We start from the raw sequence: 25,528 nt of genomic DNA, 5'->3' as shown, positions 1-25,528 counted from the left end.
TCCCCGTGACCTGCGTGGGTTTTCTCCGGGAATCTCTGGCTTCCTCCCACACTCCAAAGACGTACTTGTTTGTTGGTTAATTGGCTTCTGTATAAGTATAAAGTGTCCCTAGTGTGTGTAGGATAGTGTTAGTGTACAGGGATCGCTGGTCAGCATGGACTCGGTGGGCCGAAGGGCATGTCTGACCGTTATAAATCCAGGGTCGTCTCCTTCCATTAAGGTGAGAAATAAGCAAGAAATAGTTGGCAAGTTCAACAAACTTTATTAGTTTCATTTTGAAAACATTTAGTTCAAGCTCATGAAAACCACAGGTTTGACATTTGCAACATTTTACTCATTGGAAAAAGAAGTTTTAAAATGTTATAAATCTATTAAGAGCTACAGCAATTTTAGCAAAAATAATAATGAGCAATAGTACACAGGATCATTCCCCTCTTTTAATAAAAAAATGCTGTTTTAAAAACAGGCTTCACAAAACTACACTATTACGAAATACTACATTTACCAGTTTTGTTATATATTATGTAAGTAAAAATTGAAGCTGTATGGTACACAACAAGTTGTTTGAAATGATTAAAAACTGTTCGTGCAAGTTATTTGTTTGTGGATATAGTTTTCTACAAATGGTAAAATTTCTATGAAAACACTCAAGGATTGTCTCACTAACACAACAGAGTAACTCTGGTTCACAATGTAACTAAATAGATTACGCAGGACTCAATGTTCTTTTTACATTTCACCTGCCAGCATTCACGATGATTTTAAGACATACTTCAGTGACGATTAGAACTAGTTTTCTCTTTTGATGGCAATCATTTAACCTTTTGAACAAAACTAAAAAACAATAACCATGTGTGCTACACTTTAAAGTTGGTCAGTGTTAGCATAAAGGAGTTCTGCTGCTGAAGAGCAAGGTAAGGGGGGTTGGAATAGGATCAGTGTGAAATGGGGCTGTTTTTCATACAAGTTTTTGGGGATTAATCACAGTAACCAGTATCATTGAAATAGTGCGTGGAACAATTATTTTTCACCACATAGTTTTGATTTTGATTTTTAATTCCATCTCACTGTTGAACTGGGAGATATCACATTCAATCAGTTTGGTATTAAAATGAGTTAGCATTTATTATTTTGTGCAAGAATATGTCACTCACATTATTGCACAAATCTCAGAACCAAATTTGACTTTTGTTACAACAGTTCCAATCTTCAGTTATCGATTAATCAAAAGGCTTTCTGGAAATAAATAGTTTATAAGTATTATCGGTTAGTTGATGAGAAATTAAACTAAATGCAGACAGCTTGAAATTGTATGTATTTTATCTTCACTAATTTCCACCGACCTGGATCAGAATGTAATAGGTACATTTCCAATACAAATTTGGTAAAAATGCTGGCTGGAAATTCAGTACTCGAGTCCACATGCCAGCAAGAGAATACATTATGTACTACATACAGAGTGGGCACCACAAATGTAAACCTGCAGTGCTTAATAAATTCACAGTAAATATCTTACAATCACCACAAGATCCTGATTGATGGTCAATTTTATACCCAGGTGTTTCCTGTATTCACATTTTCAAGGTTGCATGGTTGATGTGTGCTCTCCCAAGGAGTAAAAACAAACCCACGTTTTACAGAATTAAAATGAGATTGTGCTTCTAGCGAGTGATCGAGTGCGAGGTTTTTCGATGCAGCTGAACTCACCACAGTCCTTTTGATTTTCTCACAGAAGATAAGCTCAGCGACAATCACTCACTTCTTGCAAATTGGACGGAATTTTAAAATATCTCGGATCTTAAAAACCCTGTCAGCTTCACACAGAGCCCACACTGAATAACTCAAAGAAAAATATAACTAACATGATTCATGGTGTGAAAAATAAAGCAAGCAAGTTCTCCTTTTCATTTTGACATATGGTAAATTGAAGTTTGCTTCTGTAGTGAAGATGTAGTTTCTGGCTGCATAGGGTGTGGCTCAGGTTGGTTTAAAGAACAATTGCAGTCCACAGCACTGTATTCAAGGGGCAAGTGCTGGGATATTAGGCTAAAATATGCACACTATCATTTAGCATTGGAATAGCTGCAACTTGTGGAACCTATTTGGAACTTCACCGATTGGAGGTATATTAATGACATTATGTCTCAACAGAGATGACTGGAGTGTGGTAGGGTCAGGTTCACATGAGAATGGATTAGAAGTGAGGATTTCTACTTTACCAAGTTGGGACAATGTAAACTTTCTATCTAGAGGTTTTAATTTTAGGTTTTCCTGATTTACAGCATTTCATTCATAAAGTATGCAAACTATCACAGAGCTTTTCAATTTGTTCAGCACTAACAGATTGCAAAAAATGACAGCATCAGTCTTTGACATGAAGCTATTTTACATGGTTGAATATCATTCCTACCTGCTCTAGAATCCCCAGCATTTCTGGCAGACAGTACACGTGGAACATTCCCAATTTGGTACATCAGAGCATAATTCTCAAGAATCTTAGAAAAAAAAAAAAATCAACATCATTGTGGTTTGCAAGTACAGTAATTGGTATTGAGTGTCACTAAGAGGCTCAAAATAGAGATGTTTAAAAAATATAGGATAAGTGGTGGGATAGCATTAGAATTAAATCAAATGTGCATCATTCACCAGAACATGTTAAACATGGACCTGGGTGAAAGATTGAGTTTATGGAATGTTTCAATCAGATTTAAAGGATTATTGCTCAGCTGCCAAGTATTGAAATATAGAAAGACAACAAAATAAAGATTTTTTTTTGTTTAAAAAGTCTCCCAGGGATTTGAGATGGTGGTGTAAAAGTTGAGTACTTTTATTTCAGACTTTGATACCAAACAAAATCCCTGAAACTCAAAGGAGGAATGTTTCTTCCTGAAGCCAAAACTACCTAGAGTGTTCTATATGTAACCGACTCGATTATTAAAACAGCACCATTGTTAAAATATCAGCAGACACATTAAACAGAGGGTGGATGGCAGCAACATAGGCTCTTTACTATTTGCCTAAAGGCTAAAATGTTCTTATGTGCAACAAAACATTTGCCAAGTAATATTAAAGACATGCATCTGTCAAAGAGGACAGGCCATTTATTGATGAGGTTTTTTTGAGCTTTGTAAGCAACTCTTAATCAAGAATACATGAATCACCAGTGATAACTAGAATCAGGTTAACCACATTGATCATTGATTAGCTACTTAAGTTGGCTAACTTTCAGAGCAATTTTAGTGCATTTACCCCAATATTTACACAAAAATCTGTGGCAATACATACCCATATCACAGTAAGAACACCTACTATACGGTGAACTTATGAGTGGTTAAAAGTTATATTACAACCAAAGCAAATTCAAAAGACCTCAGACTTCAATTATCAACAACTGGTGATAATCAATCAGGTCTCTCTACATTTCTATTTCTGTCATTCAGGGATTCTGTGACACTTTTAAAACAGCATATGTGCAGTTGATATTTTGGCATCCTATCTCTGAACTATTCCAGATAAATACAGATTTTACTTTGATCTGAACTATTGCATTGATCTGCAATGATCGGTGCATTTTACAATTGTTACAACAGGCGAATACCAATTGTCATTTTGTTCAGATAATCGCAGACCAGACGGAGCACTCACATATCTTGGCATTTCTTGTTGCAACCCAGAAATGAGAGAACATTACACTGAAATGAACTGGAATGATGTAAACTGTGATATTGGTAAAGATAAGGTTGTGCAGGGTCTACAGACTTGACGACACACACCCCCTAGGCATCCATAACACAATCTATGTTGGCAGAATTTCTTCATTCCTTGTAATCAATCTACCTTTTACAGTGCAACTGTACAACTGATAGAATAGTGCTACGATCAAGTTAGTAAAACTGTATTAATGGCATTGGATACATAGAAGTTCCATTTTTTTCTCTCTTCCCGTGGTCTTAGTGGACACTGCTGGTTTCAGGCCTGTTTGTAGCAAGGTATTTGGCTCTCATGCTGTTTGAATACTGTGGGGAAAAACAGAAGAAATGAATTTTAATAAGTCGCAAGGCATTCCTTCTCAATTCTCCATTTTATATTTCTGAAAACATTAAATTTTAAAAGGAGGGACCTGGCGGGGGCCACCTGCACAGCAGGCCTGGTTTGCCACTGCGAGCAGAAGATAAAATGGCTCAATTAACTTTTTGTAACTTTGACGGCATCAGAAACATGGTGACTCTTGTATAGTGCCTTGGTGAAGTCCGAGTATGAGTTTGGGTTCATTGTCACGTGTACCGAGGTACAGGGAAAAGCTTTTGTTGCGTGCTAACCAGACAACAGGGAGTTTGGAGGGAACGGTCTCTGCGGAATGCGGAAAGTGGTGGAGATGGGAAGATGTGACTAGTGGTGGGATCCCGTTGGAGGTGGCAAAAATGTCTGAGGATTATGTGCTGTATGCGACAGCTGATGGGGTGGAAGGACAAGGAGGACTCGGTCCCTGTTAAGAAACGGGGGAGGGGGGGACCAGAGCGGAGCTGCAGGATATTGAAGAGACCCTAGACTCTAAGAGGGTCTCATCTATAATGAAAGAGAGGAACCCCCGTTCCCTAAAGAATGAGGTCATCTTTGATGACCTGGTATAGGACACCTCATCTTGGGTGCAGATGCGGCGTAGACGGAGGAATTGGGATTAGGGGATACACTTTACAGGAATCATGGTGGGAAGAAGTGTCGACTAGATAGCCATGTCAGTGGGTTTAGAATACAATAATGCATTAGAATTGAATCATTGACTCATTTATCTCCTCACCAAATGTCTGCTTTGGTTAGGAGGTAAAACAAATGTAAGATCATTGTGATCAACTTCCCCAACATATGGACTAGAACCAGTGAAGATCAACTGCATTTAAATGCAACCACACTGGAATTGGCTTGAAATCAACAATAGATACACCTTTAAACATATTGCCTTATTTGGATGTAGAAACAAGTATCTGCAGATGCTGGTTCACAAAAAAAAAGGCCACAAAGTGCTGGTGTAACTCAGCAGGTTAAGCATCATCTCTGGAGAACATGGATAGGTGACGTTTCTGGCCGGGACCCTTCTTCAAAGTACTGTGTGTCTTTTCTTTCCCTTATAAGGATTGCAGACTTAAGGGACAAAATTTGTAATATAAAACCAACACGCATGCCATTTAAAATACAGTCTATCAAAGCTACTTAACACATGTGGCAATCATGCAGGAAACATCTAAAAACATTAGTGTTTTGCTTCACCGAATACCAGCTAAAATCATATACAGTCAGTGAGAATCATATCTAATGGAAGAACATGACAAAGAACGTATCCTCAGGGCAAAAAGCTTTGCCCACTCTCCCGACGTCCAAGTCTATCTACAGAGTCCTTGCTTTGCCCACACTCCCAACGTCCAAGTCCTTCTACAGAGTCCTCGCTTCCTCTACACAACCTGTCCTATCTTCGTATCATCTGCAAGCTAGGCCACAAAGCCTTCAATTTCCTCATCCAAATCACCGATATACAGGGTGAAGAATGGCGGCCACAACACCGACCCCCGCGGAACATCATTAGTCACTGGCAGTCAACTCGAAAAGGCCCCCTTTGTTCCACCTTTGCCTTCGGCCGTTCAGCCAACCTTCTATCCATGGTTGTATCTTCCCTCTAATACCATGGGCTCTCATCTTGTTTAGCAGCCTCACGTACGGCACCTTATCAAAGACCTTCTCAAAATGTCTCCTATTTTGTAGGAGATCGGAGAATTAAAAGAGGTAAAGTGAGGAGAAATAAGGCCCACTTATCCAGAAAAAGATCTTTATTGTACAGTGAATGCAAATAAGGTACTCGGTTGCAGGAAGGATGATTAGCATTTCCATTGCATCTTAAATAACCTCAATACCTCCCTAAGCGCATTACTGGCAATTAAGCACTTATTGAAGTGTAGTCACTGCTGTAACTTCAGTAAATGCAGCCGCCTATATGCGCCCATTAAGTGCAAAGTAATAAACAACTAGATAATGCTCTACTGAGTTTAAGAGGGAACTGCAGATGCTGGAGAATCGAAGGTTACACAGAAAAGCTGGAGAAACTCAGCGGGTGCAGCAGCATCTATGGAGCGAAGGAAATAGGCAACGTTTCGGGCCGAAACCCTTCTTCAGACTGATCAGGGGTGGGGGTGGGTGGGGACAAGAAAGGGAAAAGGAGGAGTAGCCGGAAGGCTGGAGGGTGGGAGGAGACAGCAGGGGAGCTGAGGAAGGGGAGGAGACAGCAAGGACTCTGAGGAAGGGGAGGAGACAGCAAGGACTCTGAGGAAGGGGAGGAGACAGCAAGTCCTTGCTGTCTCCTCCCCTTCCTCAGCTCCCCTGCTGTCTCCTCCCACCCTCCAGCCTTCCGGCTACTCCTCCTTTTCCTTTTCTTGTCCCCACCCACCCCCACCCCTGATCAGTCTGAAGAAGGGTTTCGGCCCGAAACGTTGCCTATTTCCTTCGCTCCATAGATGCTGCTGCACCCGCTGAGTTTCTCCAGCTTTTCTGTGTAACCCTAATGCTCTACTGATGTGGGTTAAGAGATTAATGGTGACTAGAATAGTTAAAACTCCCCGTTCTTCACAGTAACATGCTAGAAGATCCTTTAAGTAAACCCCCAAAAAACAAATCAAAAACTGGAATACTGCACTACTGTAACTACACTGAGCCAAATATAGTAAATTATTTAATTAGAATAACTCCGAAGGCCATTCAGCCCACTGTATATGGACAGGCTCTCTGTAAATTGTACAAATAATCCAACTCTTCCATTCTTTTCCATGACCTGACTATTTTTTTTTGTTTATTCCATTCATTTTTGGACGTAGTTGATAAACCTATTTTTCCACATTTTCATACAGTGCTTATATAATTGAAAACAACTGTTTCACCAGCAGTTTTTTTGGTAAAGCATTTTCTATCATTATCCCTCTTCCCAACCTTTCCGCTATCAGAAACTAATTATCTTATTTACTGTTAAAAAGCCTTTCTTAAGTTTGAATATTCTTAGCAACTGGGCGGCACAGGAGCGTGGCGGTTGAGTTGATGTCTTACAGCACCAGAAACCCGGGCCTGATCCCGACTACAGTTGTCCGTATGGTTTGTACGTTTTCCCTGTGACCGCGTGCGTTTACTCCCACATCCCAAAGATGTGCAGGTTTGTAGGTTAATTGGCTTCCATAAATTGTTTCTCACGTGTAGGATAGAAATAGTGTTCAGGAGATCGCTGGTCGGCGTGGACTCGGTGAGCCCGTTTCCACGCCATATCTCTAAACTAAAGTAAACTGGTCTAAGAACTTCAGCTTTTCCTCATAACAAAGTTTGCACCTATAGCACTATATTTTGTACCCGAATACTATATAATGGCGTGCGTTTGCTTCAGGCACAATTTCTGATTCAAGTCTGTGCATTCGCCCCATTTCTGGGTCATGAGCCGATACTCTAGACTGACAGTTCACTGACAGTCCAGTGGCAGTACTGGAAATGCATTACTTTACATTAAATGCAGACCTCATGCATGTTCCCAAGTGAATAAATATATAAAACATTTAATTTGAAGAGTAGTGCAATTTCCAAAATTTATACTTGAAGCCAAAACAGATTATTCAATCGCTCAGAGATACAAGAGACTGCAGATACTGGAATCAGGAGCAATAAAAAAAACAAACAGCTCAAAAAGCTCAAGCAGTTTGTGGAGGACAAGTCAGCAGGTGACGCAGCATCTGTGGGGGGAAATGGACAAGAATGTGAAGAGTTCCGAGCCGAAACATTATCTGCCCGTTTCCTTTCATCGAGTGCCTGGCCTACTGAGTTCCTCCAGCAAATTGGTTTTATTTAATCATCTACCTAATTTCCCCTATTATAGATTCATACACATACAGCATGGAAACTGGCCTTTCAGCCCAACTTGCCCACACCGACCAACATGTCCCATCTACACTTCCCATATTTGGGATATTTCCCTCTAAACCTGTCCTATCCATGTAACCGTCGAAAAGTTTAAGCGTTACGATAGAACCTGCCTCAACAACCTCCTCCAGCAGCTTGTTCCATACACCCACCACCCTTTGTGTAAAAAAGTTACCCCGCAGGATCCTGTTAAATATTTCTCCCCTCGCCTTAAACCTATGGCCTCTGGTTCATGATTCCCCTACTCTGGACAAGGGACTCTGTGCATCTACCCACTCTATTCCTCTCATGATTTTGTACACCACTATAGGGTCACTCCTCATCCTCTTGTGCTCCAAGGAATAGTCCTAGCATGCTCAACCTCTCCCTATAGCTCAGACCCTCGAGTCGTGACAACATCCTCGTAAATCATCTCTGCAGCCTTTCCAGCTTGACAACATGTATAAACTGGCCGTAACACCACCAGTTAAATTGCTATGAATGTCCCAGGGTCGTGAAAGAAATAATAAATGCAATTTAAACAACACCCGCTCCCAAACCTTTGCAGAGACCAATTACAGACTTGTACAAAAAACATTTGGAGTTATGCAAACTGTATATAAACAGAGATTTCATGAAATGATTCATCAGGCAATATAAACATGATCGACATTTAATAAAGCATTCTGGATATAAAAATGAAATCAATTAAATGAACAGCCTTGTTCAAATGTTCTATTCCAAACCACACAACAAGTGCATGTACACACTACAAAAGCTGGGTGTGACTTTGTGAGTGATCCCTGCACCTTCAGAAATATGTACGTAGTTTGAACATATAATTTTTTTTCTCAAGAACATATAAAAAGATTTTAAACAGCAGCAATCAAAACTAAGGATTTATTAATGGCTGTAATAAAAATGGATAGCATGGAAAGAAAATGGTTATTACCCATATTGTTTATTCCATGATATGCATACAAGAAGCTCAAATTCTCACAACCTGAATTAGAGAGGCAGGTTATGTTATGCAATTTGGACCAGAGGATGCAAGTACTGAATTTACAGTCAAGTACTTGGATGCCACAATTATTCACTTTCAGTTTTTAATCTATTTAGGATGTGCATAAAAAGTTGCAAGGTGTTTAATGCATCCTTGCAAAGGCTGAGCTGCATCCTCTGCAAATCCACCAGCCTAGCACTTCAACACAATCATGATACCCAAGAAAGTTGCTACATTTTCATAGTAATTGTATATTAAATCTGGTCGGGATTTGTCTCGCACACAAAAAGTATAAGCACCCTCCTAATGCCATGACTACTGTTAATGTCAAAAGCAATCTCTCCTGCTCACAAATCTAAAATTGCTTAATATTGTTACCTGCCGGATTTTCAAGATAACAATTAAAAAAATACTTTTGTCTTCCTTCACCCTCTCTTAATGATGGGCTCAACTCAACTCAGCTACCACTCATACACCATAGGCTAGCGCTTCTCAACCGGAGTTCCCCGGAACGCTGGGGTTCTGCGAGAGATCGCTCAGGGTTCCGAGGGAAATATTATCATTATTTAGTTTCATTTAATTTTAATTTTTTTGTCCCGCCCCCTCTCGATATCAGTCCGAAACGTCACCCACTCCTGCTCTCCATAGATCCTGCCTCACCTGCTGAGTTACGCCAGCATTTTGTGTTTACCTTTAATCATATGTAAATGAATTGTGTTTCATTTCATATTCGTAATTTTATTATACACGTACGGCATATTTAGCGATGTCTGTACGGCACCAGTGTGAAACAGCCTTTAGTGGTCAGTGGACAGGAGCTGTACGTGACAAATTTGTGTATCGTCAGGCGGCTCACTCGAGTACAGACGCACGCACGGTCTCCATCAGTCCTGTCTGAGCTTCCTGGTGTACAGGTACACTCCCTCATTCACCCACATTATTTAGTAATTTATTACCCATCTTTTCGGGATGTTACATGAATTTATAAAATTTAAGTATGTTTATGTTTATTTTTGTTACTTTGTCAAAAGTTTATGTATTTTTGTTTGTTGATGAAAAGTTTGTGTGGTGTTTTCTCTCTCTCCCCTCCTAGGTTAGTTCTTTGCCTTTATTTGCTTCACTTTTCAACAAGCAGTTTGATTTCAGTTTTTTTTTTCCCCATTGTCGATAAACTTGAGAAAAATATATTATGTTTGCCTTTTGAACTTTATGAGAAAAAGAACGAGATTAATAAAGATATATAATAAATTTTTATGTAAGGGTTCCCTGAGACATGAAAATTATTTCAAGGGTTCCGCAAGGGTATAAAGGTTGAGAAACGCTGCCTTAGGCGTTGCAGAGTTGAAAGGTGCCACATCTGATCTGAAGAATGGTCTCGACCCAAAACGTCACCCTTTCCTTCTATCAAGAGATGCTGCCTGTCCTGCAGTTACTCCAGCATTTTGTGTCTATCTTTGGTGTAAACCAGCATCTGCAGTTCCTTCCTACAAATCTGATTGACTGTTTAGGGAAGAACTACAGATGCTAGTTTACACCGAAGATAGACACAAAAAGCCGGAGTAAGTCAATGGGACAGGCAGCATTTCTGGAGAAAAGGAATAGACATTTCGGGTCGAGACCCTTCTTCAGACTGAGATTCAGGGGAGAGGGATTGACTGTTCCACTGCAGGACTCCAGCAGCAGAATAGCAACTCCTGGGAGAGGGCACAAATGCATTTCACATCCAGTGCTTAAAGTTGCACCAGGGACAACTGGTATGGCCAGAAATTTCAGTAACCTTTGGGGTGGCCAAAAATTTCATTCACTTCAAGTTAAATCTGCTTCTTCATACTTCTTTAATACTCAAAATAACACGTCAATTTAAATCTCTTTAAAATCCCCATGTTCATTCTAAAGGAGAGTCGACTATTACTTACTAAATCCCCCCCCCCCAAAAGATTCTACCTCTCCTTGGCTTAAGTTCAGTAAGTAAGCAAGCATTTAAAGAATATACAGAGTTAAGTGCATTAATTACCAAGTGTCACACAGCTTTTCCTCAAAAATCCCAATCAAGCACAGTAAACAACTGATGCCAGGAGACGCCACAATGATACACAAACGATGCTCTTGATTAATACGGGTGTCAGGGGTTATGGGGAGAAGGCAGGAGAATCGGGTTGAGGGGGAAAGATAGATCAGCCATGATTGAATGGCAGGTTAGACTTGATGGGCCGAATGGCCCAATTCTGCTCCTAGAACTGATGAACTTACAAATGTCCACTTCACCATGATGTTTCTAATGATATACCAAAGACACTGCACCAATCTAATAATAGTTATCTGAAAGGGTGCACACTTCATTCGGAAAGAAGGCAATTGGTGACAAGAAACATACAGCGCCCTCTATAATGTTTGGGACAAAGACCCATCATTTATTTATTTGCCTCTGTACTCCATAATTTGAGATTTGTAATAGAACAAAAATCACATGTGGTTAAAGTATCAGATTTTAATAAAGCCCATTTTTATACATTTTAGTTTCATCACGTAGAAATTACAGCAGTGTTTCTACATAGTTCCCCCATTTCATCATAATACTTGGGACACAGCAATGTCATGTAAATGAAAGTAGTCATGTTTAGTGGTAGACAAAAGTGCTGTAGAAACTCAGTGGGTCCGGCAGCATCAATGGAGCGAAGGAAATAGGCAACGTTTCGGGCCGAAACCCTTCTTCAGACTTTGCATATGCATGCAATGACTGCTTGAAGTCTGCAATTCATGGACATAATCAGTTGCTGGGTGTCTTATCTGGTGATGCTCTGCCAGGCCTGTATTGCAGCCATCTTTAGCTTATGTTTGTTTTGTCAAGTCAATTTTATTTGTCACATACACAAAGAAGATGTGCAGTGAAATGAAAGTGGCAATGCCTGCGGATGTGCAAAAAACTACAGAACAGAACAGAATCAGTATTTACATGTTAGGGAAATTTTTATTTTTTTTAAAAAGACAACAGTAAATGAGGACAGTAAATTAGTCCCTGGTGAGATAAAGAGTTTACAGTCCTAATGGCCTGTGTGAAGAAACTCCGTCTCATCCTCTCCGTTCTCACAGCATGACAGCGGAGGTGTTTGCCTGACCGTAGCAGCTGAAACAGTCCGTTGCAGGGGTGGTAGTTCCTTCTGATGTATAGTTCCTGCAGGGGGGGGGGGAGGGAGTGTGGTGCATTCCCATAGTGCATTCGGGTGGATGCACTACTCTCTGCAGAGCCTTCTGGTCCTGGGCAGAGAGACTTTGGGGGCTAGTCCCCTTCAGTTTTCTCTTCAGCATATAAAAGGCATGATCAATTGGGTTCAGATCGGGTGATTGACTTGCCCACTCAAGAATTTACCATTTTTTAGCTTTGAAAAACTCCTTTGTTGCTTTAGCAGTGCGTTTGGGATCATTGTCTTGTTGTAGAATGAACCATCATTCAATGAGTTTTGCGGCATTTGTTTGCACTTGAGCAGATAGGATATGTCTATACACTTCAGAATTCATTATGCTACTACCAATAGCAGTTGTATCATCAATGAAGATAAGTGAGCCAGTACCTTCAGCAGCCATACATGCCCAGACCATAACACCCCCACCACCGTGTTTCACAGATGAGGTGGTATGCTTTGGATCTTGGTAGTTCCTTCTCTCATCCATACTTTGCTCTTGCCATCACTCTCATATGTTAATCATCGTCTCATCTGCCCACAAGACCTTTTTCCAGAACTGTGGTTGCTCTTTTAAGTAATTCTTGGCAAACTGTAACCTGGCCATCCTATTTTTGCGACTAACCAGTGGTTTGCATCTTGCAGTGTAGCCTCTGTATTTCTGTTCATGAAGTCTACTGCGGAAATTGGTCATTGACAAATCCACACCCAACTCCTGAAGAGTGTTTCTGATCTGTCGGACAGGTGTTTGGGGATTTATTTATTATGGAGAGAATTCTTTTGTCATCAGCTGGTGAGGTCTTCCTTGGCCTGCCAATCCCTTTGCAATCGGTAAGCTCACCAGTGCTCTCTTTCTTCTTAATGATGTCCCAAACAGTTGATTTTGGCAAGCCTAATTGGCTGATGTCTCTAACAGTTTTATTCTTGTCTCTCAGTCTAGGTGCTGAGAGCTTTTGTATACCTGCATTAAGGTGGCAATTAAACACACCTGAGCAATTACAAACACCTGTGGAGCCATGTGTCCCAAACATTATGGTGCCCTGAAATGGGGGGGGGGACTATGTATAAACACTGCTGTAATTTCTACATGGTGAAACCAAAATGTATAAAAATGGCCATTAATAAAATCTGACAATGTGCACTTTAACCATATGTGATTTTTTTTCTATTACAAATCTCAAATTGTGAAGTACAGAGGCAAATAAATAAATGATGGATCTTGTCCCAAACATTATGGAGGGCACTGTATGCGGTTTCTATTTGAAACACTAATGTGCAGCACAGCATTTAATTTAAGAAATCAGAATCATTGCTAACAAAATCTGAACCCTTTAACTGGTTAGGATTTATACCAACATATTAAAATAACAGGAAAAAAGTAAATATATTCTGCAAATCTAAGTATTGCATTTTCACGAATCACATTTAGAAAAACAGGGAAATAATATTTTATAGCATTCTCGAGCAAGCTAAAGGAAAATTTAAAAAATAATAATTTTGGTGCAGAAGGCTGTTACAGTGCTCAAAGTGTTCAGGCTGGGAATCAGTGGCCGCCCAAATTATGTGCAATTCAAATAACTGCAGCAAGCATATAACAGGGATGTCACATGTTCAGCATGCCAAATACATTAAATGCTTGAAAATTAAAATGGGCTTCACAATGCCCATCTTACTTTGGTTGAAAATCCACATTTCTCAAAAAATTTCAGATTTTAACATTTTGGAATTAAGAAACGTTTAAATTCCAATACCTTCAAACAGATGTGCTTGAAACACCTCATATCGTGATTTGTGCACAAAACGATACAAATTCAACATTTGCGCTTGTTGAGGTGTCCGAATAGAGCAATAGTTAACGCTCGTTTGAGAACTTTAACCACAATTAAAGGAAATTGGTAAAGATGTATTGAAATGCAAGATCAATATGATATTGTGACATTCCTGTTAGTCTGTAGGATCTAGCACCACAGCCCGATGAATCCATGCTATTCAGCAAGGTGTCATTTTTAAGATAGTTGGGGGGAAAAATTGGGGATTAGGAACAGGTTTATTTTAGTGTTATGTAGCAGAATCCATTGCATTTAAAGAGAATCAGGTGTCATTTTTAAGATAGTTGGGGGGAAAAATTGGGGATTAGGAACAGGTTTATTTTAGTGCTATGTAGCAGAATATACATTTTAAAGAGAATCAGAAGCAGCATAGAATGGAGCAACAACCAATGTTCCAGTGTCCATTCAAAATGCTGTGCTGTCTAAAGAGTGCTAATTTTGGGAATCAGACAGTGAGGAAAGGATTGGCCATCCAAAATAATGCTACTTAGCAGCGGTGGATATTTAAGGAACTGAAAGCGGTAGGGAACGGGATACAAAGCCATATTTTCAGTACCTGTTCTGCTTTGCTGCCTTCTTTATCAGTAAGAGTTCGTCTCGCACTGTTGCAGTTCTTTGGCTGCCAGCGCAGATGGCTGTCAGTCTCCAGAGCAGCCAAATACAGCTGTGGCATTGCAAGAGAGAGAAATAGAGTGCAGCCTCAAAAGAGAAATCCACTGCAAGCAAGGGAAGAACAATCCCACAAAATATCCAGGGGGCACTCCCGGGACAGGAGAACGGAACAAAGGAACAATCGGGAGGAACACAGCTTATAAAAATCTTTTTATATATTCACACAGAGGTAAACAAGAAAAAACACCAAATGATGTGTAAAGGACCTTATTCTCTTGGTAACACTCCATTTTTTAACTCAAATACAATTAACCCTTTGAGGACTGTAGAATTATGCACCATTGCCAAAATCACTTTCACAACAGGATATTTGCAGTTTTATGCAACTCAAAAACTGTATATATGCCCACAATTTATGTTATTTTTGTTCAACATTGTTTTTCAATAATGTGATTTAAAAAAAAAGAAAAATAGGTTTGAGGTCTTAAGGACCTCGTCCCTAAAAATACCACCGATGTTTTAATAAAAATGGTTAAGCAATATTTTCGATTACCACTCATTTTTTCCACTCTTGTAACTTTAAAATAATGTTTGAACACACACACACACACACCCATGCTCCACCTCTTTCTTTATTTACTTTGTAGATTAATAATTTGTAGATTATTACACATCTCCTAGTCCACTAAATATATGCTATTTCTACTAATGCAAATCTTTTGTTGTTCTGGCTTTATTTTAACTCACTTGCTCCCAAATATTGTTTCATAATACAAGTACCAATCTTCCTTTTTACAGTGAATGAACCGTTCTTCTGCACTAAATACTTTTTTGAATACCCCTACTGTTTGTCCGTAAGTCTTTGCATTAGTAATTTCAGGCACCAATTTTCTTTCATTTCTCATCCTTTTTGAATTTCTCTGATGTCCAAAGTTCAACTTTCAGGCCTCGCGATCTTCCCTCTCAAACCAAACACAAAATGTATTTACATTCTGGTCCCTATTTGCAAGGCGATCATTTATCATCAGATTTCCAACCAGTTCTAGCTGTGCACTTGTTTTCAAACAATCCTCTTTAATAGGAAATGCTCCAAAACAAGCTGAAGAAACCTGTAGTAAATTTATATTTACCACAAACTGTTTAAGCTTCTAAATAAAAAGCGTAAAAAAATTGATACTGTCTTTAAAAGCTGTGAAAAATAAAAGCATAGAAATTAGTAGGGGAAATATTGAGAGCAACAATGACAAAAGTCTGACAAAGAATAAGAAATGAGCAGGTTAATTGGAGAACACGTTACTATATTTTTTAAAGCATGACAATATTACTTCAGTATTTTCTGTTGATGCAAACTGAAAATGTTTTATTTCCAAAAATATTGTCCCATCATTTTAAATTACAAAATAGTTTAAGATAAATATTGCTTCTTACATTGTCAGGCTGCCCTGTTATAAAGTACAAATCATTATGCAGCATTTTGTTGATAAATCCAAAAAAAATAGTTTAACGGTCAACTTGCACTTACAACAGAAGTCTTTTTTTGAAGGGAATGGATAAGAAGTACTGATATCCATTATTTGGGCACAATTTCTCATAATATTTATTATCATATTTGATATTTCAATCCTTTAAGACATTTATTCTGCACCTTTAAAACATCTGGGACTATAATCTTTGAATACCATAGGTATATTAAAATGGATATAATCTTATTTGAAACTTGATTTTTAAAAATCGCAATGATTTTACTCTGGACATTTAAATATTAATTACTTAACTGGTGCAAGATACTACACTGTACTCAAAGGATTAAGTTGAACCTACGTGAATATCGTTAACATACAACCGACACAGCATATAAAATAATCTGCATTAAACTGGGCGAGATAAAACACCACTTACCAGCATACACTAGACCCTCTCTATAAAGCTGTCTCTGAAGTCACACAAAAAGCTCGCTATAATGACGAGTGTGTTGTAGACTGCCTTTTATATGGTTCCCCTATAGAAAGGGAGCCATAAGGAATATGCGTTATGAGAGGTTGCAGCATACCAGACAATGTTATAGCAAGGGCCTAGTGCAGTTACTTTCTTTTATCCTACTACGCTTACAACTACGAGGTAAATTTTTGATGAATGGTGCCTCATTTGTGTTGTTCTGATATAGAAAATCTGTTCAGCATGAAAAGCCTTCATCAGGAAGTACTGCCAATTCTAATGCACCATACTCTTCAAAAATCCATATGGTATATATTCATTTTGCAGTGTAAGCATATTACACAATCAAAAACTGATCGCTTTAGCTTTCAAATTACAGTTCTTTCTTCGATTGAACTCAATGGCATTGCATTGTTTAATTCATAATTGTTTATAGCTTGGAAATAGTCAACATTGACTTAAAACAATTTTTACTATACAAAGAAATACTCAAACTATATACTTACAGAAGGAGGTGGTGATTCTCTTCCAATCAGAGGTGTGTTCTCACATCGTGGATTCTGATAAGTTGTGTTCTGGCTCCTGTTTAAATACAAGGAGAGGGAAAACAAAATAGTAGTTGCATTCTGCTTTGCTAAAAAAACAAGTAATCTCCATGTCATGAGCAGAGTGATTTTAAAGAGACAAAATGCTAGAGTAATTGAGCAGGTCAGGCAGCAACTGGGGAGGGAATGGATAGCCGATGATTCAGGTCGGGAGTCTAGATGGTGACATTAGTTCAGTTTCAAGATACATCGCGGAAATAGGCTCTTTGGCCCACCGACTCTGGGCCAAACTGCGATTCAAGCACACCCGTGCTATCCTACTAGGGACAATTTCCAATCTTTGCCGAAGCTAATTAACCTACAAACCTACCAATTTGTACATTTGTGGAATGTTTTTAAATGGTAATTAAGGTTTAAGAGCAATAATTGTGAGTACAGTAATGTTTCCGACTCTCTTTATACAATGAATGCTAAAGTGGCTAACATTTTACATATTTGAAAAAGCTTTGAAGCTTTTGAGAAAAATCTATTTTTTCGATTAATTGTGGAACAAAATTGAAATTTAAGCATGTGGTGGGGTGCAATTTCAGAGCAACCTGGTTACAAAAACCACATGGAGATACAAAACACTCCTGTCACCTTTCAAAACTATTTAAGATACTTTACTTCTGCATTTCAGAAACACGAACTGTGCAGTTTTAGCCTTAAATTCTCAAGGAGAATGTGATTAGTTTAGCGATTCAGCGTGGAAACGAGCCTTTCGGCCCACCGGGCAAGTGCTGACCAGCAATCACCCATACACTAGTTCTATCTCCCACACTAGGGACAATTTACATGTCAGTTCACCAGTAAACCTGGATGACCTGAGGGGGGGGAGGAAACCGGAGTACCCAGAGAAAATCTTTGCAGTCACAGGGAGAACATGCAAACTCCATACAGATGCCACCTGTAGTCAGGATCAAACCGGGGTCTCTGGGGTCACTGGAATGCCCCTGTCCCACTTGGGAAACCTAAACGGAAACCCCTGGAGACTTTGCGCCCCACTCAAGGTTTCCGTGCGGTTCCCGGAGGTTGCAGGTGGTTGCCGGAGGTTGCAGGTGGTGGAAGCAGGTAGGGAGACTGACAAAAACCGCCGGGAACCGCACGGAAACATTGGGTGGGGCACAAAGTCTCCAGAGGTTTCCGTTCAGGTTTCCTAAGTGGGGCAGGGGCATGAGGCAGCAGCTGTACTCCTGCGCCACTTGGCTGTCCTAGTTCTCTAAATGTTGCGGAACACTAGCACTGGGAATTCACATCACAAGGCATCCATTTAAAATGGGCGTAAGAAAACTTGATTTGTTTGAAGCAACTTGAAGGGCCCAATGACAACCAACCTACTCAAGAGGCTATCTTTGTTAAATCAGCAGTAAATACAAATTTTGCCCAGATGGCTAAATGGGTTCCCAGCACAGCCTGACTATAAAAGAAAATAAGTTGATGTACATTATTATTGATTATACCAGCTGCATGCAATAAAGTAATCTAATTTTAGGTTTTTAAATAAAATCTTCTGGGCTTGAGCCTTTAAATATTTGTTTAATTTTAAGCAGATGGCCAAAAAAAATAGAAGAATGGTTACTTACATGTATTCCGTGACAGGGGCATTGCTGACTGTATGTGCTGCAGCAGGGATACTGGTCTCACTACCGAAACTGCTCCCACAGCTGTAGAGACTGGGCATGTGAACTCTGTACAGATTGTCGTGCTGTTGGCGGCTTCCTTGAGGGTTCACAATATCATCATCTCCATCGTCATCGATATGACTCCTTCAAGAATGGGGAAAAAGCAAAGATCATCAGAATTAAGCATGGAACTCCTACTTAAACTAACAGGTGATTTTATTGTGTAGGAAAAAACTGCAAATGCTGATTTACACCAAAAGATAGACACAAAAAGCTGGAGTATCACAGGGGAAATCTCTGGAGAGAAGGAATGGGTGATGTTTTGGGTCGAGACAGTTTTATATATATTTTCATAGATTTAGCATATTCACTTTGGATAAAGTGTTGTGGCATTGTCTGCCACTGATATAACGTTTGGACCTTGTTTTTTAAATCATTTTTGATCTGAATGCTGAATTTTTGATCAACCAAACTTTCATATTTCAAAAGCATTTGTGTAGTTTTATAGATTATGTAATATGACGAATGTAATATATTTTTGACAGATATGATGCCTGGATTTAGCATTATTCATCATTCCCACAGGCGACTTCAACATATCGAAGAACCAGACTGTGCCCTTATCAAGAAATGTGGAGGGAGGAACTGCAGATGCTGGTTTAAACTGAATACAGACACTAAAAGCTGGAGTAACTAAGCAGGTCTGGCAGCACCTCTGGAGAAAAGTTATAGGTGATGTTTTGGGTCGAGACCCTTGTTCAAACACCTACGGATTAAACAGGCCATTTGTTACAGTAAACCGCATTATAATAATTATATTTTGAACCATGATAGTTAGCAGTAAATGATCAATGCATTAAAAATATTAACTAGTCTTCAAAAAAATAATTCCTCTGCCATCATGTATTATAAATTGGTCCTTCAAACATGTTGCTTATTAAGTGACAAAACCCAATTATAAACCTGATCAACTCAATGCATTAGTATCAAAATTCATTATCGGCGGTCACTCAAAACGGGTATGGCCGTCATCTTTTGGGAGGACACTTGTGCGTGACTTTGTTTAACGTGGGGAGACTGGTGCACAGACAGCCACCACACGGTCCTTGACAGATCTCGGTCAGGATCCAGTGGCATGGAGGCCAAGACAACCAGGGACCCTTTTCTGCTGCATCCTTCATCTGCTTTCCCAGCCGTTGTGACGCTCCACTAAAGTCAGCCATCGTCCTTCGCCTGTTCCACCGTTTAGTTCTTGGATTGCTGCAAAATTACTGCTCACTGTATCATAAAAGTCTGAAGACACATAAAAGTTCAAAAAATGCTGTTCCTTTTCACCCATTCAATGATTTGGAAAAATGGTTAACCATTCGGCACCTAAAGCATCAGGGTCGTAATTAATCAAGGCATAATCACGTCACCCTGCAGCAATTTATAGCCACATCTGGATCACAGCATATTTTCCAGATGTTTTGCTTTCCCAGTTGAAGGTAGCTTTAAACCCATAGCAAATTTGGAATAGGATGCAGCAGGCAGCCTACTAATCCACAAATCAATTCATTTGATCTTAGATCTCAACGTAGTTTCTGTACTTAGTTAGTTAATCCAATCAAGCTTCTGGTCAGCAATGATTCCCCCTCTAGGGAACTTGATATTCAATTCCATTGCCCTGTCGAAGATTAAGTGATCCCTGGCACTCTTGCAACATGAGTATTATTTGTCACTTAAAGCCCTGTCCCACAGTACGAGTTCATTCCAAGAGTTCTCCCGAGTTTGCCCTGATTCGAACTCGGAGATTTACGGTAATGGCCACTCGTCGGTACTCAGGGATCTCGTGGACATTTTTCATCATGTTGAAAAATCTTCACGAGTCTTCCCGTGCTTACCTGCCGTTAGCGCTAAGAAACGTCCCCGAGCTCCGACGTACCGTTACGTTCATTCTCCATGCTTACCACGAGTTTGATTTTTTTTTTTTAACTCGGGAGAGCTCTTGGAATGAACTCGTACCATGGGACAGGGCTTTCAGCATTCCACTTGCAAACATTGAGTTGCAAGTGCAAGTAGCAGTACAGGTGCACAACCTTTTATCCGGTGTTCCAGAAACCGAAAAGCTCCGAAAACCGGCCATTTTTTCCAGATGTCGTCTGCGCACCAAAGCTCGCGTTTGGCGCCAAACCTGACCCAAAACGACCCACGGTCAACCCAGGTCTGTACTACTGTAGCGGCTGCCTCCTCCCTGGAGACCGGGAGACGCTTAAACATCTGTAAATCATTGCTTAAATGTTAGTCAGTTAGTTTGGAGGGCTTTTATGTGAAGGGGGGTGAAGGGGTAAACTTTAATTCTTAGTCCCCTACCTGGTCGGAGAGGCGGGGAGCGGTCAATGCCTTACCGGGTCGCTGTGCAGTAAGCTCCGCAGCGCTGTGGCCGGTGGGGCAGTGGGCGGCGCCGGTTGCAGCTCCGACCCCGGCAACTCTACCCCTGGCTGCGAGGTGCTCCAACTCCAGCGCGGCCCGCGGCCGGACGCCCCAGCTCCGCGAATGTCGGGAGTCGGCGGCGTCGCAGCGGGGTGCGGGCAGTGCCTTACCGGGTCGCCGTGCGGCAAGCTCCGGAGCGCTGTGGCCGCCGACACACAACATCGCGGAGCGTCGCTGGATTTGGAGCCGCGCAGCCAGGGGTAGAGTTGCCGGGGTCGGAGCTCCAACCGGCGCCGCCCGCGGCTGGACGGAGCCCCCAGCTCCGCGGCTCCAAATCCAGCGACGCTCCGCGAATGTTGGAAGAAGGCGGCCACAGCGCTCCGGAGCTTGCCGCACGGCGACCCGGTAAGGCATTGCTCGCTCCCCGCTGGTATCCCAGCGCTGCGATGCCGCCGACTCCCGACATTCTCGGAGTTGGGACGTCCGGCCGCGGGCCGCGCTGGATTTGGAGCGCCTCGCAGCCAGGGGTAGAGTTGCCGGGGTCGGAGCTGCAACCGGCGCCGCCCGCGGCCGGACGGAGCCCCCAGCTCCGCGAGGTTGGGAGTCGCCGACCAGGTAGGTAGGGGACTAAGAATTAAAGTTTCCCCCTTCACCCCTACACCACCACCACCACATAAAATCCCTCCAAACTAACTGACTAACATTTATGCAATGATTCTCCCGGTCTCCGGGGAGGAGGCAGCTGCTCCAGACTTTTCAAGCCGCCCGCGCTACCTACCTAATCTACGCTAAAAATCTTCCATTCTAAAATCCGAAAATGTCCGAAATCCGACAAGTGTCTGGTCCCAAGGCTTTCGGATAAAAGGTTGTGCACCTGTACCAACGTTGTAGGAGCAGGTGCAAGAAGCAGTACCAAAGTTCAAGTAGTTTGCAGAGTCCTCCCCAAAAAATGTGGAAAAGGGTACCCTGCACTACACATGGGACAAAATAACATGTGTAGGAAGGAAATTAGGTAGGAAGGTTTAAACCAAAGATAGACATAAAAGGTGGAGTAACTCAGCGGGACAGGCAGCATCTCTGGAGAGAACGATTGGGTGATGTTCCGGGTCGAGACACTTCTTCAGTCTGATTACAGTCTGAGTTACTCCAGCTTTTTGTGTCTATCTTCGGACAAAATAACATGATGGACATTTCATACTATGTCTAACTCTCACTAACTCAAATTAATGCAAAATCACCTATAATATATAAATTGGTTAATCCTCATAACATTTATTGGATAATGTTCACTCTCAATGGTTTCAAATTGACTGGAGATCGCAATGCAACCCATGAAAGGATTCACCAATAGAGGGCACAGTAACCCTGCCGCTGCTATGGAAATACATTTTCTATCTTAATGCACTGATATAACTGTTTTTGTGTTGCAGGTCTAGTATGGAATATTGGAGAGCAAATTGAACTGTTTCTAGTAATTTGCCTAAATTTGGGATTTATTTAGTCTAAAAGAAAAAAAGAAAATCTTATAAAAAATCTCTAGAACTACAGATTTTAAATGGAATAAAGCTACCACTCTCCCTAATTCTACAAAAGGTAACCAAAACACAATGCATCTAGGTGATTATCATTAACATTGGAATAAGTGGCTTCGCAGCACCATCACTGTTTCTAGCTATACAAACGGGCTCGAGGTCTTTAACATTGGAACAAGTGGCTTGGCAACACCATCACTGATCCTAGCTATGCAAACAAGCTAGAGACTGTTGTTGAGAGCCAGCGTGAGATGAATGACGGTCTCACCTGTTTACTTACTACAGATTTTTATACCCATGTCTAATGGTCGGAATGACCATCGCAGTCCTTTTGGAGATGTAATACGGTCTTGATTATGAAAGCAGCCTCAACAATGCTGCATGGCATTTTATGCACAGACTTAATAGTAGGAGTAGGTCACGGCCTCTGAAACTAGTTTCACTATTCCACACAATTATGACCAATCTGATTGTAACCCCTGTCACATTCACATCTACCTGTAGTAATCTTTTACTCCTTTGCTTAACAAGAGTCTAATCTAATTCCGTCTTAAACCATTCCAGGATTCTGCTTCCATTCCCCTGAGCTAGAGACCTCCAAAGATTCATGACCCTCAGGAAAAGATTTATCTTGACACTATCTTAAATGGGGAAACATGTTATTTTTAAACAATAACATCAAGTTCCAGTTTATTCCACAAGATGAAACATCTTCTGCACATTTATCCTGTCAAGACCCCTCAGAAACTTGTAGGTTTGAATCAATTCTATTCTATTTAATATTTATTGGAGCTTGTTCGTATTCCTTTGGTTAGTCGTCTGTAATCAGGAGTGGACTAGAGAGATGCTTCTATACTTTGCACTAAAAATATAAGCATATAAAAATGTTAACATTTCCCCCTCTAGGGAACTTGATATTCAATTCCATTGCCCTGTCGAAGATTAAGTGATCCCTGGCACTCTTGCAACACGAGTATTATTTGTCACTTAAAGCCCTGTCCCACAGTACGAGTTCATTCCAAGAGTTCTCCCGAGTTTGCCCTGATTCGAACTCGGAGATTTACGGTAATGGCCACTCGTTTACTATTTGGTATCAGCATCAAGCTGAAAAGAATGTGTGCAAAATTCAAATGCATAATAACGTTAATACCTCTTGCTCTGCTTCCATGTGTGAGGAACACTGCAGACAATCGAACTCAACATCAGTGCAGTTACGAAGGAGAATAAAACCAAATAAATTAGACCCTCCACACCATCATAGCACAGTCCTGTCAGAGCCTGCACATAATCCTGAAGGAAAGAACAGAGAAATATTAACTAGAAATACAAGACTGGAAACCAAGAGAGTCAAGAGTGTTTCAATGTCATATGTACCGACAACGGAACAATGAAACTCCTGCTTGCTGCAGCGTAACAGACCAGTAAATGCAATACAAATGGATGAATTGTAAACAATCAATATTGCAATAAATTAATAGCTGTAATACTAGACGATCGTAATAATGCACAAGCCAGAGTTCCAACTCCTCTCCTGCCAAGTAGTAGTTGCTGCCAAGTATCGATGGAAATTCTGGCAGAGGATTCGTGCTGGACCATTATACAGGTGCACAACCTTTTATCCGAAAGCCTTGGGACCAGACACTTGTCGGATTTCGGACATTTTCGGATTTCAGAATGGAAGATTTTTAGCGTAGATTAGGTAGGTAGCGCGGGCGGCTTGAAAAGTCTGGAGCAGCTGCCTCCTCCCCGGAGACCGGGAGAATCATTGCATAAATGTTAGTCAGTTAGTTTGGAGGGATTTTATGTGGTGGTGTAGGGGTGAAGGGGGAAACTTTAATTCTTAGTCCCCTACCTACCTGGTCGGCGACTCCCAACCTCGCGGAGCTGGGGGCTCCGTCCGGCCGCGGGCGGCGCCGGTTGTAGCTCCGACCCCGGCAACTCTACCCCTGGCTGCGAGGCGCTCCAAATCCAGCGCGGCCCGCGGCCGGACGTCCCAGCTCCGGGAATGTCGGGAGTCGGCGGCGTCGCAGCGCTGGGATACCAGCGGGGAGCGAGCAATGCCTTACCGGGTCACCGTGCGGCAAGCTCCGGAGCGCTGTGGCCGCCTTCTTCCAACATTCGCGGAGCGTCGCTGGATTTGGAGCCGCGGAGCTGGGGGCTCCGTCCGGCCGCGGGCGGCGCCGGTTGGAGCTCCGACCCCGGCAACTCTACCCCTGGCTGCGCGGCTCCAAATCCAGCGACGCTCCGCGATGTTGTGTGTCGGCGGCCACAGCGCTCCGGAGCTTGCCGCACGGCGACCCGGTAAGGCATTGCCCGCACCCCGCTGGTATCCCAGCGCTGCGACGCCGCCGACTCCCGACATTCGCGGAGCTGGGGCGTCCGGCCGCGGGCCGCGGGCCGCGCTGGATTTGGAGCGTCTCGCAGCCAGGGGTAGAGTTGCCGGGGTCGGAGCTACAACCGGCACCGCCCGCTGCCCCACCGGCCACAGCGCTGCGGAGCTTACTGCACAGCGACCCGGTAAGGCATTGACCGCTCCCCGCCTCTCCGACCAGGTAGGGGACTAAGAATTAAAGTTTACCCCTTCACCCCCCTTCACATAAAAGCCCTCCGAACTAACTGACTAACATTTAAGCAATGATTTACAGATGTTTAAGCGTCTCCCGGTCTCCAGGGAGGAGGCAGCCGCTACAGTAGTACAGACCTGGGTTGACCGTGGGTCGTTTTGGGTCAGGTTTGGCGCCAAACGCGAGCTTTGGTGCGCGGACGACATCTGGAAAAAATGGCCGGTTTTCGGAGCTTTTCGGTTTCTGGAACACCGGATAAAAGGTTGTGCACCTGTACTGCTCAATAACAATTCAATAATTATTGCACTATATATGGCTACGAATAAAATTGCTGGCTAA

General features: G+C 41.7%; 1 protein-coding gene across 2 annotated transcripts in view; it reads right to left on the bottom strand.

Moving 5' to 3' along the window:
- Positions 1-239: 239 nt before the first annotated feature.
- ttyh3a (tweety family member 3a) overlaps positions 240-25,528 on the bottom strand; it is a 110,737-nt gene continuing 85,448 nt past the window's right edge. The window contains exons 11-15 of one of the 2 annotated variants that reach the window (XM_055651123.1): positions 23,776-23,915; positions 18,643-18,825; positions 16,982-17,057; positions 16,440-16,539; positions 240-4,016 (exon numbers count right to left, since the gene is read on the bottom strand). In XM_055651123.1, coding sequence (XP_055507098.1) covers positions 16,480-16,539; positions 16,982-17,057; positions 18,643-18,825; positions 23,776-23,915 — 459 coding nt within the window. In that variant the 3' untranslated portion in view covers positions 240-4,016; positions 16,440-16,479. The remainder of the gene's footprint in view (positions 4,017-16,439; positions 16,540-16,981; positions 17,058-18,642; positions 18,826-23,775; positions 23,916-25,528) is intronic. The other variant, XM_055651122.1, reaches the window with a different exon arrangement.

This window comes from Leucoraja erinacea, chromosome 20 (assembly GCF_028641065.1).
Source record: "Leucoraja erinacea ecotype New England chromosome 20, Leri_hhj_1, whole genome shotgun sequence".
Lineage (NCBI taxonomy): Eukaryota > Metazoa > Chordata > Chondrichthyes > Rajiformes > Rajidae > Leucoraja > Leucoraja erinaceus.
Note: the sequence above shows the minus strand (reverse complement) of the source record. Positions and strands in the feature narration are given on the sequence as shown.